Here is a 16,762-nt window from a genome sequence, read left to right as displayed (position 1 = left end):
TGCTGTGTATAACTTCGCTGGAAACATACGGAAGTTTCGGGGCTGTATTCGATGCGCCGTTTTCCGGTGTGTCTGATGTTCTCCGATACGACGCAGTGCCACGGCTGGTGCAGCTGCGTGACTAACTACACTGCACGTTTGCGCTGTCAAGCGCGCACAGCCGGCAGCGTCTCTCGGTCGCTTGTATAGGCGCATTACGTAAGCACTGCGCGCAAGTGCAAGAGACGCAGGCACCGCCAGACGCGCAGTGCAGTCACGTGCGTAGTGCAGAGGCAGAGAGCGACGCCAACGTGCGGCCAGCCGCACTGCTGGGGGGACACTCAGTGTCTGTCGACTATAGGTGCACGGCGTTCAACGACCTCGGCGCGAATTACGCGCGCACAATGGCAACGCGTCGCAGGAAAGCCCACCCTCGCTCTCTCCGGCAGCGGGGAGTGAGAGCTGGCGGTAGTAGCCGAGTTGCCGTATATGCCCGCGTATAATGCGAACTCGAATGGAAGAGGGGGGGGGAGGGGGGAGGGGGGGGTTGGAAATATAACGGACCCGTAGTTAATAAGCCCGCGATATTGGGCCTGCGCGAGGATATAGTGGCTGCGGCCGAGTTCGGGATTCGCGCATGCGCTGTACCGTCGTTGCGACGTTTTCCTTCCATACGGTACTCTCTCTATAGGCGGCTATTTCGAAAGCTTGTTGTTATGAAATACAATGGTCGGGGTTGCGAAAAGACGGAGTGGAAAGGGGAAGCGACTTATCTGGGTATAATATGAAAAAAAAAATGAAAAACAATAGAAACAAGTTAAGAAAATGTATAAAACTCGTTAGTGCTTGAATACACGAGAATCAAAGAACTAAAAAAAAAAAAAAAAAAAAAAAAGCTATTTCCTATCTGACAATTCTTCCGTCTTACGGTAGTTGCGATCACTCTTTTTTACGTTCAAGTGAGAGTTACAATAAAAATTCAAGTAGCGAGAAGTCAACCGAGGGCCCTGACATTATACAGCTTAAACGGTAGATTACTGAGGAAAAGAAACGAAGATGCAGAAGGGTTGAAAATGTAGCGTTTCTTTGTGTTGTCTTTGTCCCGTCGCTCAGCGCTCTTCCATAAAAAGATGGCTGCACTTCTCTCCCCCCCCCCCTTTTTTTTTTTTTTGACCGCACAGGGTGCCGCACGGCATTATTTTAATTAAATAAATGCGCGCAGGTCTTCTTGTTGAAGAAGCTGCAAAAGTTAAATCGAGATATCAAGGTTGTGTTATCTTATTTTTTCACTTTCTCTGCACCTCTTCCTTGCAGAGTTGCACGTAGACGAATACTCCTACGCCGGCAAACGTACCTGATTTTAAATGAACAGTTCTCTCTCTCTCTCTCTCTCTCTCAGATAAGCCAGTTGGGCTAGTTGGTGCTTATTTCCAGACTTTAGACATCATTAACTAGCGCGAAAAAGACCACGGACAACAGCAAGAAGCACACGGGACCTAGCGTTCTGCCCTGTGTACTTCTTCCTGTTGTCGTCCGTTGTTCTTTTTCGCGGTGGTTAATGACGTCTCAAGTCTCTCCCTCTCTCGCTCAGCTAAAACGCACACCCCGCACACGTGAACGTGTATCGTACGGCGGATATTACGGTATAGCCCTCGGCCGGGACCCCAACCGTCCAGCCGTTTGTGGTGGGTCGGTCGGTCGGTCCGCTCTGCAGCGCGCGTGCGTGCGCGCACACTCGCATCCGACGAAGTGGGGGGGGGGGGGGGGGGGGGGCGACTCGGACGCCGCTGAAAGGGGGCCGTCCCCTCCCACCGACGCCAAGTGGAGGGTGCACGGGACGCAATTTAGACCCCGCGTGTGCGCAGGTGCAGGAAAGGGGTCCATTAGTCGAAACGGCCGCCAGAAAGAGACGCCCGCCATGGCTCGCGCGTCCCTTCTCCGGGCGCGGATCTGCTGCTGGTGCGCCCCTCACGTGTGTGTACAGCAACATCCAGTGGCGCCGCCGCCATATATAAACTAATGTCTCGCGTACAGAACGACCACTGCGTGTGCTCGCCGGCTGCTGCTACCGTGCTCCTCCGGTGCGATGTGTGTACACTGAACCCTGGCCGCGTGTCGCGGTGTTTTTTCTTTCTTTCTTTCGGGGTTTCGAGTGCGCGGACTTCTCATGCGCGCGGAAATCGCTTTATGGCCCTTATAGCTGCGCGCGATTCGTCTCGTTTCGGGAACTCGGACAGAATTCGTGTGCCTCCATTGCACCGCGAAAGAAAGAAAGAACGAAAGAAAGAAAGCCTCCGGCTACCTTGCGAAGAATATGCCTGCTTCACGTCATGTGCATCAGGCGCAGTTTTCGAGGAGACGCGTGATCCGATGCTTACATTTGGTCTCTGCAGATCCGTGCAGCTAGCGATTTCCCCCTGCCTCTGAGGAACAAAAACCGAGGTGAAGGGTTCTACCACTGTCCTGTTTATTTAATTGCGCGCTGCTAATCTATCTGTGATCCTTCCGTATACAACTGGTGTGGTCACGCGCGGAAGAATAAGCGCGCGGACATAAGAAAGACTCCCTCTTCTTGGTTCTCATTCCGGAATGGCTGAAGCGACCCGTACAGCTCTGACGTCACTGCTGAATATGCAGTGACGGAGCGTTTAAGTTGTTACAGTATAGCTGAAGTTACGGCGAGCATCCTCCACTTCGCAGGCCGTTTCGAATTTTTTGGCACGAGCGCGCGTGCCAGAAATATTCAGCACATCTTCCCGCTTTTATTTGTTGATACGTTTACTAATAGAACACCTAACAACAGCACGCGTGTAAGCGTCTATTAAATTTACTGATTTTATTGGCAAATCCGTCTCTGTGTGTGATTCTCGAGCTACAAGCGGAAGCGAAAGTGTTCCCTTTTCGTGTTACTTCTTATTTGCTTGATTCGGTAGCGCGTACAGCTTTCACGCACTTCAACAGATGGCGACAAAGGTTTCTAAACAACGAGCGTCGCTCCACTTAGTATATGCAGGGGGTCCGCGGGTCAAACCATATTTTTTTTTTTTTTTTTACGTCCGGGTTTTTCACAGCGCTCTAACTGGCTCAAAGACAAAAGGACAGGTGCCGTGAAGCGCGTTTCCCTTCTCTATGCTCGCTTTGATTGAATACTGAACGGTGGGCGAGATCCGGTACAAAACGCCCATGAATGCTAACGCCCCTCTTCATAAAGGACAAAAGAATCGAAGATGGGCGGAGAAAGAGACGTGTATCATAAGAACAGGCACTTTCATTAGGCTGGCTCAGGTGGGCTGTTGCGTCACTAGCTGGCGTTTCCATGTTCCTCTGTTGGCAGTTCTAATGCCCGCTGCCTGTGTGTTTGTGAGGACGCGCCCGCGTGTTATAGTAATAAAAAGCCGTTGCGATGTGTAAGTGCTACTTGACACCGACGCAGTCCCTACCTCATCGCCGCTAACTTATGTCTAAAAGTTTCTCGAGTCACGATTGTCAAGTGTCTGTCCTCTGCCTGTCCTGTTCCGAGTACGGCGACGCTAGACCAGCGGTCAGCGCGCGAGCCTCTGCTGGAAGTGAAGAGGGGGAGGGGCACGATCGTCAACTGCTTCCGCTGCGGCTAGCGGACGCTTCGCCAGAAGAGAAAGTAGAGAAAGCAAATAAAAACAATGGAATAAAGAAAATATTGAAAGGAGGATGACGACATCCTCTCGTCTGGACTCGGCGCACTAGCCCTTCCCTCCTTCACATCCCCTTTCAGCAGCTCAACAGCCCTTTTTCCCTTTCTCTCGAAAAAACGCGCAGTCGCCATGTGACGGGGACGCAGTAGCATCAGAGGAACAGGGACGGGGGAGACCAGGGGGTTGGGGAGGGGGGGGGGGGGGGTGTTAAGCCTGGCAGCGGTCATCGAACTTCGCGGTTCGCAGACCATCATCCTCACCCCCCACTACCGCCCCCTGGACTCTCCGCCCTTCAACAACAACCTCTCCCCTCCTCCTCTTCAGGTTCGGTTCGCGTGACCACCGAGTCGGACGCGGTGCTTCTTTTCGCATGCATCTGTTTGCTTGCCCGTTGTGTCAGGCTTTGTTGCCATTGCCGCCCGGGAGACCAATCAACCCTCCTCCTTCTTCTTTCCTCCTCTCCACTCAGCGCCTCCCTCTCTTCCTTGTTTCTTGTTTTTCTTATCCTACCTGACCCCCGCTTTTCTATCCATTTTCCTATTATTTTTTTGTTCGCACTTAGCCCGTAACTTTGTTTCCATGGGGCCCAAGTAAGGAGCATATATACATATACGTATACACAAACACGCAGAGACACGGAGCAGCGTCGAAAAGCGGCGCCGCTTCACTCACTCGAAGCTCAGCGGAGGAAGAGGAGGGAGCAGCAGTCAGCCATGCGTGCACGGGCGAGCTGCTATCCCCGGCGCCAAAATGTCCATCGCCCTCTCAAGCGACCGGGCGCTCTGCTATCCCCGTCTTATTGCGTCTGTCTTTTGTTTCCTCAGGCCCGGGCCGCAGGCCCAACATTGGCTTCTTTACGGCTTCTCAAAGACAGCCGGTCTTCTCTCTCTCTCTCTCGTCTTGACCGATTCGGCTTCCCTTACCCTCCCTCGATTCCGCATGCAGATGCACTGATGGGCCCGTCGCGAGCACCCGCTATGAAGGTCTGGAACGTAACGAGTTGCCCGAACTAAAGAGAGAGAGGGGGGATGCTCACGGTCACTGCAGCGCTGAATTATAGGCACACACGCACGCCCGGATTGGTAGCAGCGTGCAAGCGCCGGCCTTTCTTTTTTTCTCGCGATCGGCTTCGTCTCGGCTTGTGGCTAAGAAGCAGGAGACGAACGGTCTCTGTACGAGGCGACGTCACGGGGGCAAGGGCAGGTCGTCGCGTGCGCGCTTCTGCGTCGAGAAAGATCCCGACTCCACTCTTCTTCCGGTTTGTCTGCCTACTTCTTCTTCTTCTTCTTGGCCAAACGTGCAGACGTAAAAATAGGCAAAGTGGAACGAGGAAGGGCAGGACCGGAAGGTGTGTCGGGTCGTCGTGTCTGGAACGCGTCGTATCCCCCCCCCCCCCCCCCCCCCCCCCGCCGCTTTGCAACGAGAGGCGCGCGCACTGTCGCAGACGTTGCGGCGAGTAACTATTACGCGTTTGTACAAAAAAAATATCGACGCTCGTGACCGTAGAGGGAATGCGAAAACTAAGTGGTGAAAACAGATATATAGACTCGGGCGGAGAAGATGAATGGCCTCTGGTATTCCTCCTGCTTCTGCAGTTCAGCGAAAAGTGCTAGAGTTCGTTGCAGAGTTCGTATAACCAACTTTCGAGTGAAGTTCCGTTACGAAGTTGGTAACGAAGTTAAGAGAAGCTCGTTTCGTGTCCCGCCTTTTTCTTTCTCTCCCCCCCCCCCCACCCCTTCTTTATTCTCTCTGAGCAATGTGGCAGAAGTTGCCCTTACGCTCCAAGCACAAGGGGCCGTAAGCACAAGGGGCCGTTCCAAGCACGGCGCGAAACGGGGCCGTAACCTGGCAAGTTCGGTGTTATCCGTCATCGTCAACTACACGGCATCCTCTAATGCTACGGGACCATAGGCGTTGCCTTGCAATATGAAGCGTTATCCATGTACCCAGGACGAGTTTGTCGCACAATCTGTGGTTTATTTGCGCGGAAAGAAAGTGGGAGAGGAAAGAAAACGAAGTTTCACTCACCCTTGGTCGAATTCGCGAAGGTTTTCTTCGACAAAGAGAGGCATAAAGAGCTTCACTTTGAGTGAAGGTCGCCGAGTCTGCGTGCTGCCGATAGACACAGAGAAAACGTCTAGAGACCTTCTACAGACCGCCTATAAATGAATTTTTGAGAAGGAATGCATGGTGAACCGAGATGGGATGTCTCTTTCCGCTGTGCCCAACGGGGGCTAGAATAAGCAAGTTGGTGGAGAGTGCACGAGAGAGAGTGACAGGCTTGCTATTCGTCATTATTTTGTTTTGCTTCCGCCGTTGTTTGTTGCGATGCGGTTCACTTCCGACCACCAGGTGTAATACTATAGGCATGATGCCTCAATTTAGCGGTGGATGCGTTTCCACATCCGTACGCTTACTTAAGCGAGCTCCCGCGACGAGTACAAGCAACCGCTTGTTGTTCATCACGAGGCCGGGGCCCCGCGTGATAGCGTTTTCAACCACTGTGTTTCACGCGGCGTTGCGTGCATCCGTGGTTTAGGCTTTGGGGCGTTATAGTCCGAAGCCTTTTAGAAGAGGCATAAAGGAGAGCCGCCACTGCATCGGCGACCGTCTAATAAGGGTAATCAGTCACGATTACGAAACTATACATCCGGCGGCCATTAACGTGCGCATAGATTGCGAGGCGCGCGCTCGGGTAATCCTGTCCTCTCGTCTGCACGCAAATGAGATAAGGCACGGAGAAAAGAACGCCGATCACGTAGTTAAGTATATATAAACAGCCCCGGAACTGCGCTTAGGAAGCTCCCAACCAGTGCAAACTTCAGCCACGTATACTTCGTGTGAGATAGTGAACGTATGTCGCGGAGTCTACGTCAAAGAAAGTAATACACAAAGCTCTTTGTGTAACCACCGGCAAACAACGCGAATTAAGTGTTCGTACCTCTCCATTTGAGATAAGGTGTAACCTACGCGTGCTTGCATTAGTACTCTTTCGTTACTCGATCTTTGGATCGTAGTACTCCAGTGCAAAAAGTTCAGTATGCTGTCGAGTAACCGAGTAATCGCATATCTCTTCCGTATTATTATTATAAGAATTATAAGGAATTAAAACAAAATTCATACCAGTTACTGAAAAAAAAAAGACAGACAATAGGAAACATGTTGAAATTCTCCTAAAAAAAGGGCGGTTGCGCTGTGATCGGAACTCTTACAAAAAGCCATTATGGAAATATTGTATCTCTGCTATTTTTTTTTCTTGTGTTTCATTACTTCCTTTTGAGATGAAATTGATCATCATTCGTAATTTTTGCAGAGGAACCTTTCCAACTGCGCTAAGCACCGCGCTCAACGTCACGACCAACATTTGCAAACAACTAAATAATCATACAGACAATTAGCCTGGCCAAGTAACTGGGGTGTCGCGTGAGCAGTTGCTCCGTTCCCTTCGCTCTCTATACTTCCCCGGTGCAGTTCAGACCCGTCTGGAACGGTATCACGTGACGTCCGCGCAGTTGGCGCGAGCTCCCCACTAGGAACAATCACATTCTTCTCGGTCGTTCTCGTTATGCATTGTGGAGTCGCATGCACACCACGTGTGTACGACTAGGATCATAACTATACGCCGAGAGAGGTAGACGCGTTTCCGGTAGACCAAGGTCGAAGGTTCGGTTGCCAACAGAAGGTGACCGCGTCGCGGCAGGGACAGAAGCGGGATAGAGTTACGCAATTGTCTGTCGAACCGACGGTTTCGGCCACGCATAATCCGCACGTGACGCTGTGGGAAAACGCGCCTCGCGATGTGAGGACGCGTAGGACGAGAACTCACGCCTCCGAGATTCGGGTGGCGCGCTCGATCTTCGCGCGCTACCTCGATCTCGGAAGCCATTCATTATTTGCAGCGTGTGTGGCACTTGACACCAGGGGTATAGGCTGGCTCGGGTTTATGGCTAGTCCAATTCGTTTCAACATCCTGTTAGCGTAAAATTCCGACCGCATTAATGACGTCCGACACGCATCTGAGGTTCATTTTCGCTAAACACTTTTTGCGAATTCGCTAGAAATGTCATAGAAAAAAAAAAAAAAGCTTCAGCCGAAACAAAGATCAAATACAGTAAGTGGGACATTCCTATTTTTCCAAGTATCAGTTGTATGGCTGTGACGTTGCAGATATTGGAGAGACACATCTGAGACTCGTATAATTAATACGGGCTGAGATTTGCCTATGTTGACGGCAAAATGCTTACTGACCACATATTTCTAAAAACTGCTTCGCCTTTTTACGAGATACATTGCGGTGTCAGAGTTGAGAATTTTTTATATCGTAATGTCTACATAGCAAGCGCTCTCTAACACGCTCACGAAGAACCCCAGATGGTAATAATTAATCCGGAGTCCCCAACTACGGCGTGCCTCATAATTAGATCGTGGTTCTGTCACGCAATACCCTAGAATTTCGTTTCTTAGCGTTTGACCACATTTACCACCGCGGAGAAAAGAGCTAAAGAAAATGTATGCCAGCGCCGTTGCAGAAAGTATGTGGTGCGGTTATGCCCGACTTCTCCGGTTGTACCGCGTACTTTCGTGAAAAACTTGCTGCGTCATGCTGCTATTTTTCTATCGAGTGAGTCCCGCGTTGAAAACCCACTCACTGGCTCTTCCTTGCGTTCGCCGTGTTGGTCCTATATATCGTTCGCCGGACCAGGCGGCAGTAGTGTTTGCCTTTGCGAGCCACTCCCGCCACGGTAAAGAAAGATATTTTTAACTCCGGCCGTCCTTCATTCCTTATTATTTTTTTTTTTCGAAACGCCCTCGCAAAAGGTCTACGCAGTTTTCGACGGGGCGCGCGGCATTTGTTTACACGCCAGCCGCCACCGCCCGCTGCCGAGCCAAAATTTAAGAGCTTACCCCAACCGCGGGAGCACCAACCGGCCGCTTCTAAACAAGCACTCTCATTTTATGATTTTTTTTTCTTCTTTCAAAAGGTGCGAACCGCGCATTCTGATGCTCGCACTGTGTTCGCTCCATATTCTGCGGTTGGCTGCTTTTTCTTTTTTCTTTTTTTCCCAGGCATAGAGAGATCAGTTTTCAGTATGGTAGACGCACGAGCTTGCTGCCTGTATTTTGCTCGATGGTTACGACGTTGTTCGCTGCCGGTAAAGGTGTAACATGAGAGCAAAAAAAAAAAAAAAAAAGAGAGAGAGAGAGAGAGAGAGAGAACGCTCGCGTATTGTGTTTTAAGTGCACGTTAAAGAGCACGACGTGGTCACAATTAATGCGGCGTTTCTCCTCGGCGTAACTGCCGTCTTATCGTTGGACACATCGATAAAGACTTGACTCGTCCGCGAGTGCCACATGTGGAGTGTTTTGGGTTTTCTTTTGCTTGCCCCGTTCAGATCAATTAGTTTCCTCGTAGGTTGACTGCGGCTCCATACGCTTTCAGTCGTTCTGCTCGGTAGCAAATTTTGGTGTAAGCAACTCCACGTCAAGCTGTTTCTGAAACAGGCCGAAGACTGCAGAATGCACGACCCGTAAGGGGACGGCAGAACGAGCTGCCTGCCAACTTATCCACGCTCCATCTTTTTTACGACTTCCTTCCCCGCACAAAGCATATACACGAGCCAACCGAAACACGGAGTGAGAATTTCTATTGCTTTAGTGAAACAATTCCCAGCCGAAGAGACGGCCGTGCCAGCTTCTTACAGTCGGATGCACCGACTACGGCCGCTGCAACGCGACTGTATCTTATAGGAGAAATAGAAAAGAGTGAAAAGCCACTGCGAACTGCTATAGGATAGAAACAGTCGGGCTCGTCAGCCGTACACGCGAAATAAAACGGTCCCTCGCATACACCGAAGCCACGAGAAGATGACAAGTATAAAGATGGCAGATGTCCCCCCGACCCAGAGCACTCTGTCTGCGGTCCATAGTCTTCAGTCCTGGCGTGTTTACACGACTTCCTTCCAGCTTGCTCGGCCGGAAACGCCCCAATCCTGGCAGTTATCACGCTTTTTGCAAAGAACAGACAGTCGCCGCTACGATACGTACTAGACGCCTGTAACGCGCCGTATACAAACGGACAAGGCCGCAGGGTCGCTAAGAAGGACTCCGTCGTGGAACGCGCAATCTCTCCCGCAAGCGCGTGGTGCCAGAAAGGACAATGGCACGTAAAGATAACATATATACGCTCGTACTCTGGTGAGCCCGGAGAGTGCAAGGCCCCGTGTATTTACTCGGGGTTCTTGGGTCCCGTGTGTATGTGTGTGTGTACGCCCGACGGCGAGCGTTGACGTGAGGCCGTTGCCGGCGCGGTGTCTGGCATTCGTTCGCGGCCAAGGTCTTGTCTGCGCGTCTCCCCGCGGCGGCCGACCTCCTGACTTCTCCGCGGTATACTGACCGCGCCAAATCGTGCTCCGTGCCCTGTTTCTCGTCACAAGGCATTCCGATCGTTTCCATCCTTCATTAGCTGTCTGGAGCCAGGGAGCATGAACCACGGAATGCTTTTCCTGCAGGCAAAAACTGCGCTCCATCTGTACGCGTTCCGATACGGCGTTGCCCTGTTGAGCTAAAGAGGCTACAGGAAGCTAATGGTCACGTGTCCACGCGTCCTGGATGACGTATTGTCATAATCATGCACTTCTACGCGTGCCGCTGGAGAAGAGTTGGACACGACGATGCAGATTCTACGCGTGCCGCTGGAGAAGAGTCGTAATCAATCAAGGTTGTAATCAATTTGTAATCAATCCGGAGTCCCCCACTATACGGCGCGCCTCATAATCAGATCGTGGTTTTGGCACGAAAAAAATTCCTGAATTAAATTTTTTTTTTTTAACTTGTGATGACATCGTCATTACCGCTTAACTGTTGCGCGACAAGAGTGGAACTGGAAGGAAGGGGGAGTTGGCCGTTGAGTTTGGCGATTTTATATTTCTGTAGAACAGACACACCGGGATCGTTCTAACAGGCGAGTTTGTCATTCTCGCCTGCCTGTGTTTCTTTTCCTCTTGACGACTTACGCACGACGTACTGACGACTTACTTCTTCTCCATACGGAGCACCATGCTATCTATAATCGTCCTGGCGAAACTTTCCGGCTGTGGACTCGACGGTACACCGTCCCTGCAAAGTGAAAGCCTCCTCCCTACGTTCATTTCCGACTCGAGCTCTCTCGATACGATCGTTCCGTGCCAAACGGAGAAGAGATGCGACGTATAGCCATGCCACGCAAGTTCCGCGGGCCAAGCAACTAAACAACGCCGGCCACTACCCCCTTACGCGGGGGCCTCCCCGTCACGCGCATGCCTCACTCCTTCTCTTCTTCCCGTCATCGTCGTCTTCGTCACTTGACGTTCAGCAGACACCGTCCTCTCGCCTCCTTCCACACAAGCACACGGAGTCGCCCAAAAAGGAGGGGGGTCGGTAACGGCGTACGACCACGGCGGAAGAAGACGACATGTAGCGCGCTACGGCCGCTGCTGTGTGGGCCGTTGAGAGATGAAGCCTAAGCTTCCGCCCGCGAGTTTTTGAGGCGCTCTCGACGCCGCATTCCCCGAGGGCCTCCGCCTCTTCCTTCGACCCCAAACTCAGCTGGCCGCCGCATCGCTCGCTGCCGCTGCGTGCGGCGGGTGCCTTTGAGCCTCTCTCGTCGAGGGAGCGTATAGTCGTGGTGGTGGTGGTGGGGGGGTTGAAGCTCAAGCAAGAGATGTGGGGGTGAAGAGGGGGGAAGCCCTGAATTCCGTTCGTTCTTGTTAAGCGATACACGAGAGTCGTGCAAGAAAGGCTCGCCTTTGTCCGCGCTCTTTCACCCCTCCCCTCCTCTGCGCGACTATATAGCCCATCACTCGTGTGTGTCCCTCGCGTGCGAAGAAAAGGGCCCGCCGCTTCCAGTGCTTGCTGATTCGAGCGAGCCGCTGACGGCGCGCAAAGGAGCGTGTCTATATCCGCTTTATTTGGGATCACACGCCGGCGCTGCAGCATACGGCATCAGTCGGGCCCGGCCGGTCGGTTGGTCTAGTTGGTCGGGTCCTTTCTGTTTGGAAGGGGGATCGTTTCCGCGTCGTCGTCGTAGACTAGCACCGCCTTTCGACGCCTTCCCAAGAGACAGGCGCTCTTCGCGCTGCGGGGGTATATAATTCTCTGGGGATCGCGCGCCCGAGGGTGTCAAGACGTGCCCCGTGCGACCGAGATGATTGTACAGTGGGGTTGAGGAGTAAGGGAGGGAGGGGGGGGGGGGTGCTCTTTTTTGCCGCGTTGTAAAGCCGAGGAAGGCTGATGGCCGGGCCCACGCGGTTACGCCAATAAAGGTGCACATTGTGCCCCGCGCGTACGCCGTCGCGATGTTTCAAAAAAGTGTTACATCCGAGACACGCGCGAGAGCAGTGTGATGGGGCAACGCCGGGCTCCCCATTTCAGTGACGAGCGCTTCGCTCGTCGATGGAGAAGAGGGGCCGGCGTTCGTCATCTTGCTCGGTGTCGGGGAGTTAGCTGTTCGTTTCACTGTGCTACAATAAAGAACGTTATTGGACCGTGCGATAAGTCTCCGATCAAAGTAGCTGACGGGCTGTTGGACAAAGAGAAAACATTCAGTCGTAAAGTCGTCGCACTGCCGTAGCGGTAACTCCACTGGCTTCCGTGTGCTCGCTTTGGGCGGCGTCAGCCTGCCTTCGTTTAATACGTCGTTCATGCATTCCACGCTATCTGTTGATATCGCGTGTGGATCTCCTGGCTCTATAGTGTGATTGTACCCTCATTAGCTGGTTGCTAAGCAAAAGAAAAGTTCCTAAAAACTGTACAGCGCCGAGAAGACTTGTGTACAGATGCGGCGACAGGTGCTCAATCTGCCCTGGTGCTCTCAGGATATACCATTTGTCGTGTCACGACACAATACTCACCGATGCCGCTTGTTTCTCTTCTCGGTTCTAGCATGGCTCGGTTTCCCGTCCACTTCGTGTAAAAAAATAAACTGAAGTCGGTGACTGGGGAGATCACAGCTGAATATATACCGTGCGCTTCCGCTTGGGTGCCCAAACGCTCATAAAGTGCACGGCTCCCTCTATAATGTAATACCCTGTATAAGGCGTGACACGTTTAAATGTTTCAAGCGGTAATGAGTATGAGGGTGTCATCATTGAGTGCATCCCATATTCAATCGTTCTTCATCACACCTGCCTGTTATGGTGTAGCCACTCCACTACATCGTTGCTATCGGCTGAAATTGCGCGCGTCGCTGTTAGTTCGGCGCGCTCGCAATGCGCGGAAACAATTGAGCAAACGTTCACGGATTTAACGCAGGTATCGACCCTTGTTTGTCATTTCCGGTCGTCGCGTACGATCCTCTGAAAGTATAGCTGCTCTTTTGTCCATGTTTTGCAGAAATGGATTAAAATAAATGCATACATAGGTCGATTGATCATTTCGCTTGAAGCTACCACCAGACGGGCCCCTGCCCTGCCCGTGCTTTGCATGTTTTTCCGCTACCCTGATTTGGGATCAAACTCACAGAGCCCTTCTATAACTTTTGAAGGCGACACATTTAGACTCCCAATTAAGGCCTAAACATTCTGATCACTGATAAGTTCTAATTTTGTGCTAATCTGTGGACCGTATGCCGGACGTTAAATGTCGCCTGATGAATGTTTGATACATCTTTCGTTCTTGTGTTTCTCTCCATTTACCCATTTACTTCTTTCCTTTCTTTGTACCCACCATTTTTCTTATATTCTCTTGCTCTTCTTCACTCATATTACTTCCCTCCTATTCTCCACTCACTTATCTTTTTTCTATGACTCTACTTCTAGAGCCGGCAGGCGCTGTGCCCCTCCTGGTGACATTTGCCGGCTAGCTCTTTCTCCTCTCTGCGTTCCTATCGTATTCGCGTGTACCGACATGAAAATAATACTTCGTCCACGTCGTGTCCATTTCCAGAATGCGCACTAGTCTATATATACTGACCCTGTAGCATCTCAATTGCCTGACCCGTGTTGTGCCTTCCTCTGCCACGCAGCTGGTGTTCGAGGACGTGCTGGCCGAGCCCGACGCGAGCCACGGCTTCGACGGCGCCTGGAAGCTCACCTACCTGGTGTTCTCCACCACGCGCCTGTGGTGCTACCGGCTGCTGGCCGCCCTGCTGGCGCTGCCCTGCGGCCTCACCTGGGGCCTCCTCTTCTCCCTGCTCTCACTGGTCCACGTGTGGCTGCTGACGCCCTCGCTGCGCATCTTCGACGTGATCCTGCACGTCGTGCACAGGGTACGACGCTTGTCTATTGCTGTCTGTACGCACGTGTATGACTCATGTTGTAGTAGCGAGGAAACCGTTGAGCACCTGTTGGTGTAGACAACTTGAAACCGGCTGTTATAAGTTCTAAGGGTGAACGGCAGTTTAGAGTTTCATGAACCTTACGACGCTCGATCGGTCCCCGTGATTGTGCTTGGACGTGACGCGTGAAGAGTGTGCTTCCGCGAGTCCGTGTTATCAGCGATGACCCGCGTGCATTGGTTACGACCATCTGGTTCCCCGGCAGGAAGCTTGACGTCGTCCTTCGCTGAGGGAGAAGGAATAGGCTAGGGAGGAGGTTAAGGCCGTGCCCGATTGGCTACCCTTCACTTAGAGAAAGGGAAACTAAAAAACAGTAGCCAATAGAGGGAGAATCAATGTTCATGCCCTCGGAGAAATGTCCACTTAAGTAATCACACGTGGCAGCGTAGTCCGGTCGCCTTCAAGAAGCGCAAGCATGCGCATTATTGGCCTTGTGCATAGAAGAGCATACTTCGGCCAGCTTGCCAGTATCTTTTCTTCCGAGAAGGGTCTATCGTCTAATCAGCTGAGGCCTAGTACCGCAGAGTATCTCGTTGGCCGTCGAAGGCAGGGCAGAACAGCGCCGTCACACACAGTTCCTTCACCTCATAACCCGTTTTTTTTTTTTTTTTTTTTTTTTTCGCTGTGGTGTGCAGGTGTGGGGCGGCCTCGTGCGGACCCTGCTGGACCCGGTGTTCCAGTCGATCGGCAAGGTGGCCGGAGACGTGCGCGTCACCCGAACGCAGGTCTACCCCAAGAACGACTTCGCCCACGACCCGTAAAGGCGGCGCTGCGGACGCTCCGTGGCTCCCGTGTCCGCGGTTGAGCCAGCGGCAGCGGATGGAGGCGGTGCCGGAACAAATTTTGCGGAGGCCAGCGGAAGCGCAGCCGGGAAGCCCCGACGACGGTGGACCCACACCCCCCTCGTCGACCCTTCGGCAACGGGGCGAGGAGGCCCACCCACCGAGCTTCGATGACCTCTGACCCGTCGCGCACTTAGCCCAACAACCCCTTACCCCACGCCAGTTTCGTTTCGTTCTTTTCTCTCGGTTGGCAATCCGATCCCCTCCCACACCTCCTCGATGATAACGAAGCAGTATCCTGAGAAACAAAGGAAAAAAATGTTCGAACGAGCGTCCGAGCTAAGGCATTCGGCCGATCCTTAGTTTTGCGGTGAATGGCCACCCGTGTTGACGAGTGGGCTTGTTGGACCTTGCTCAAGAAGCTAGTACACGCGGTGGTTCTTTGTGACTTGGCCTTGCAGCGCGAAAAACAGGGCAAGAAGGGCTTGACGTGTTGTACGCATCTTTGCCAAAGTATGTTGCACCGACGGCCTTAAAAGAACTTGTCTTTTTTTTTTTTTTTCGCTTGAGTGTCGCGGATTCTTGCTGTACCCCGAACGCTTATTTTGGAAGTCGGAGCACATCGCCGAAGTGGCGCTACAGCTCCGAGAATAACGGTCCAGCGTTAATAGAGTTTTCGTTCGATTAAGCGCCCCTTTAAGTGTGAACATGTCGCCCTCTTTACTGCCCCGTGGTTCGTATCGGGCCACCGTTCTCGAGTTCGTAACGAACATTTTTTAGCACACTGTGCGCACGTGGACGAGTGTACTACTGCGTAACGACTCTGCAACAGCACGTTGTATGTCATTGTATACTTGCTCACAGGAACGCAAAGCTGCCATCAAAAACCATCAAAAAATACCTTTTTTGTGCCTTATGACATTGCGCATAAACCAAAACGCCACGAGCTGGTCGTGAAGTTTCAGAACCGTCCTCCGTGAATTCCGGAAGCTCATTGTATAGTTAAAAGCTTGAATCAGCCAGATAACTTTAAACTAGACTGACGGATAGTACAAACTAGTTGCAAGGAATAGCCTATAGAGGAAAAACATATGGAAAAGTTAACACAGTTTTGGCTTACCGCGGGTACTAAGCCTAAGACCTCGTGAGCCTTCTCATTTCCCACTCAATGACGACTTGTCTCGGCGTCTTTCGCAACACCGACTTTTATGCCTCAAGCTCAAGTCATGTGTGTACAGTTTTCAGAACGCCATTCTGCATTGCCAAAATCCCTTAAATTTAGCATCAAATTCGTGCTAAGCGCAATGTGTAGCCGGCCGTTCGACGCTTGCGCACTCTGGAACTTCACGACAATCCCGTGGTGCTCGAGATGAGAAATAAAAAAAAAATTATATATATGTGTGTCTGCAATCTCACGCCGATACAGTATTTTTCACTTAGCCTATGTCTGTATGTGTGTGCGCGTGTCTGTGTGTGAAAGTTACTGTATATCTTTTATCGTAACGCGCGATGGCGTCGTGTGTTGCATTTTTTTTTTTTAAAGCAGAGTTTTTATACGCAGCTTTTCTCACTGAACTCATTGTCACACCACAAGCAAGGCAGCAATTGGCGGCATGTGACGTCGCTTCTCTTGCATGTCAACTGCGTTTCATCGTAAGCTTCAGTCCGTACTGTGCATGTTTTTTTTTAAATATTGTTTTGTTCACATGAGACGTTTTCATAACGCCGAAGCCTTGGCGAGTGGAGAAAACTGTATACGAACAAACTATTTTTTCCTCCTATCTCATCGTATTTTTCACCAAGCGAAGTGCGTATTCTTTTCATAGCAATGTGGGTCCACCAATACGAGGTTTGCATTTTGCAGCCAGCGAGTGTAATAGCATCACAAGTATTTTTACGAGGAAGAAGACAGAGCAGGTAGCTCTGTGGTCCGAATGTGCCGAAGTTTGTAACCATGCTTCCCCCTTTTTTCGTGCAAGAAATAAAAAAAGTAATAAAGTATCTTTTATCCATTTTAA

The 16,762-nt window shown here is 51.6% G+C and overlaps 1 protein-coding gene across 1 annotated transcript in view; it reads left to right on the top strand.

Annotated features, from left to right (window-relative positions):
• The window catches only part of LOC119465794 (caveolin-1-like), a 94,102-nt gene extending 77,340 nt beyond the window's left edge, over positions 1 to 16,762 (top strand). Inside the window, exons 3-4 of the mRNA XM_037726246.2 lie at positions 13,651 to 13,893; positions 14,598 to 16,762. Of these exons, the coding sequence (XP_037582174.1) occupies positions 13,651 to 13,893; positions 14,598 to 14,723 (369 nt within the window). The 3' untranslated portion in view covers positions 14,724 to 16,762. The remainder of the gene's footprint in view (positions 1 to 13,650; positions 13,894 to 14,597) is intronic.

This window comes from Dermacentor silvarum, chromosome 10 (assembly GCF_013339745.2).
Source record: "Dermacentor silvarum isolate Dsil-2018 chromosome 10, BIME_Dsil_1.4, whole genome shotgun sequence".
Lineage (NCBI taxonomy): Eukaryota > Metazoa > Arthropoda > Arachnida > Ixodida > Ixodidae > Dermacentor > Dermacentor silvarum.
This window is presented reverse-complemented; position numbering and strand designations above follow the sequence as displayed.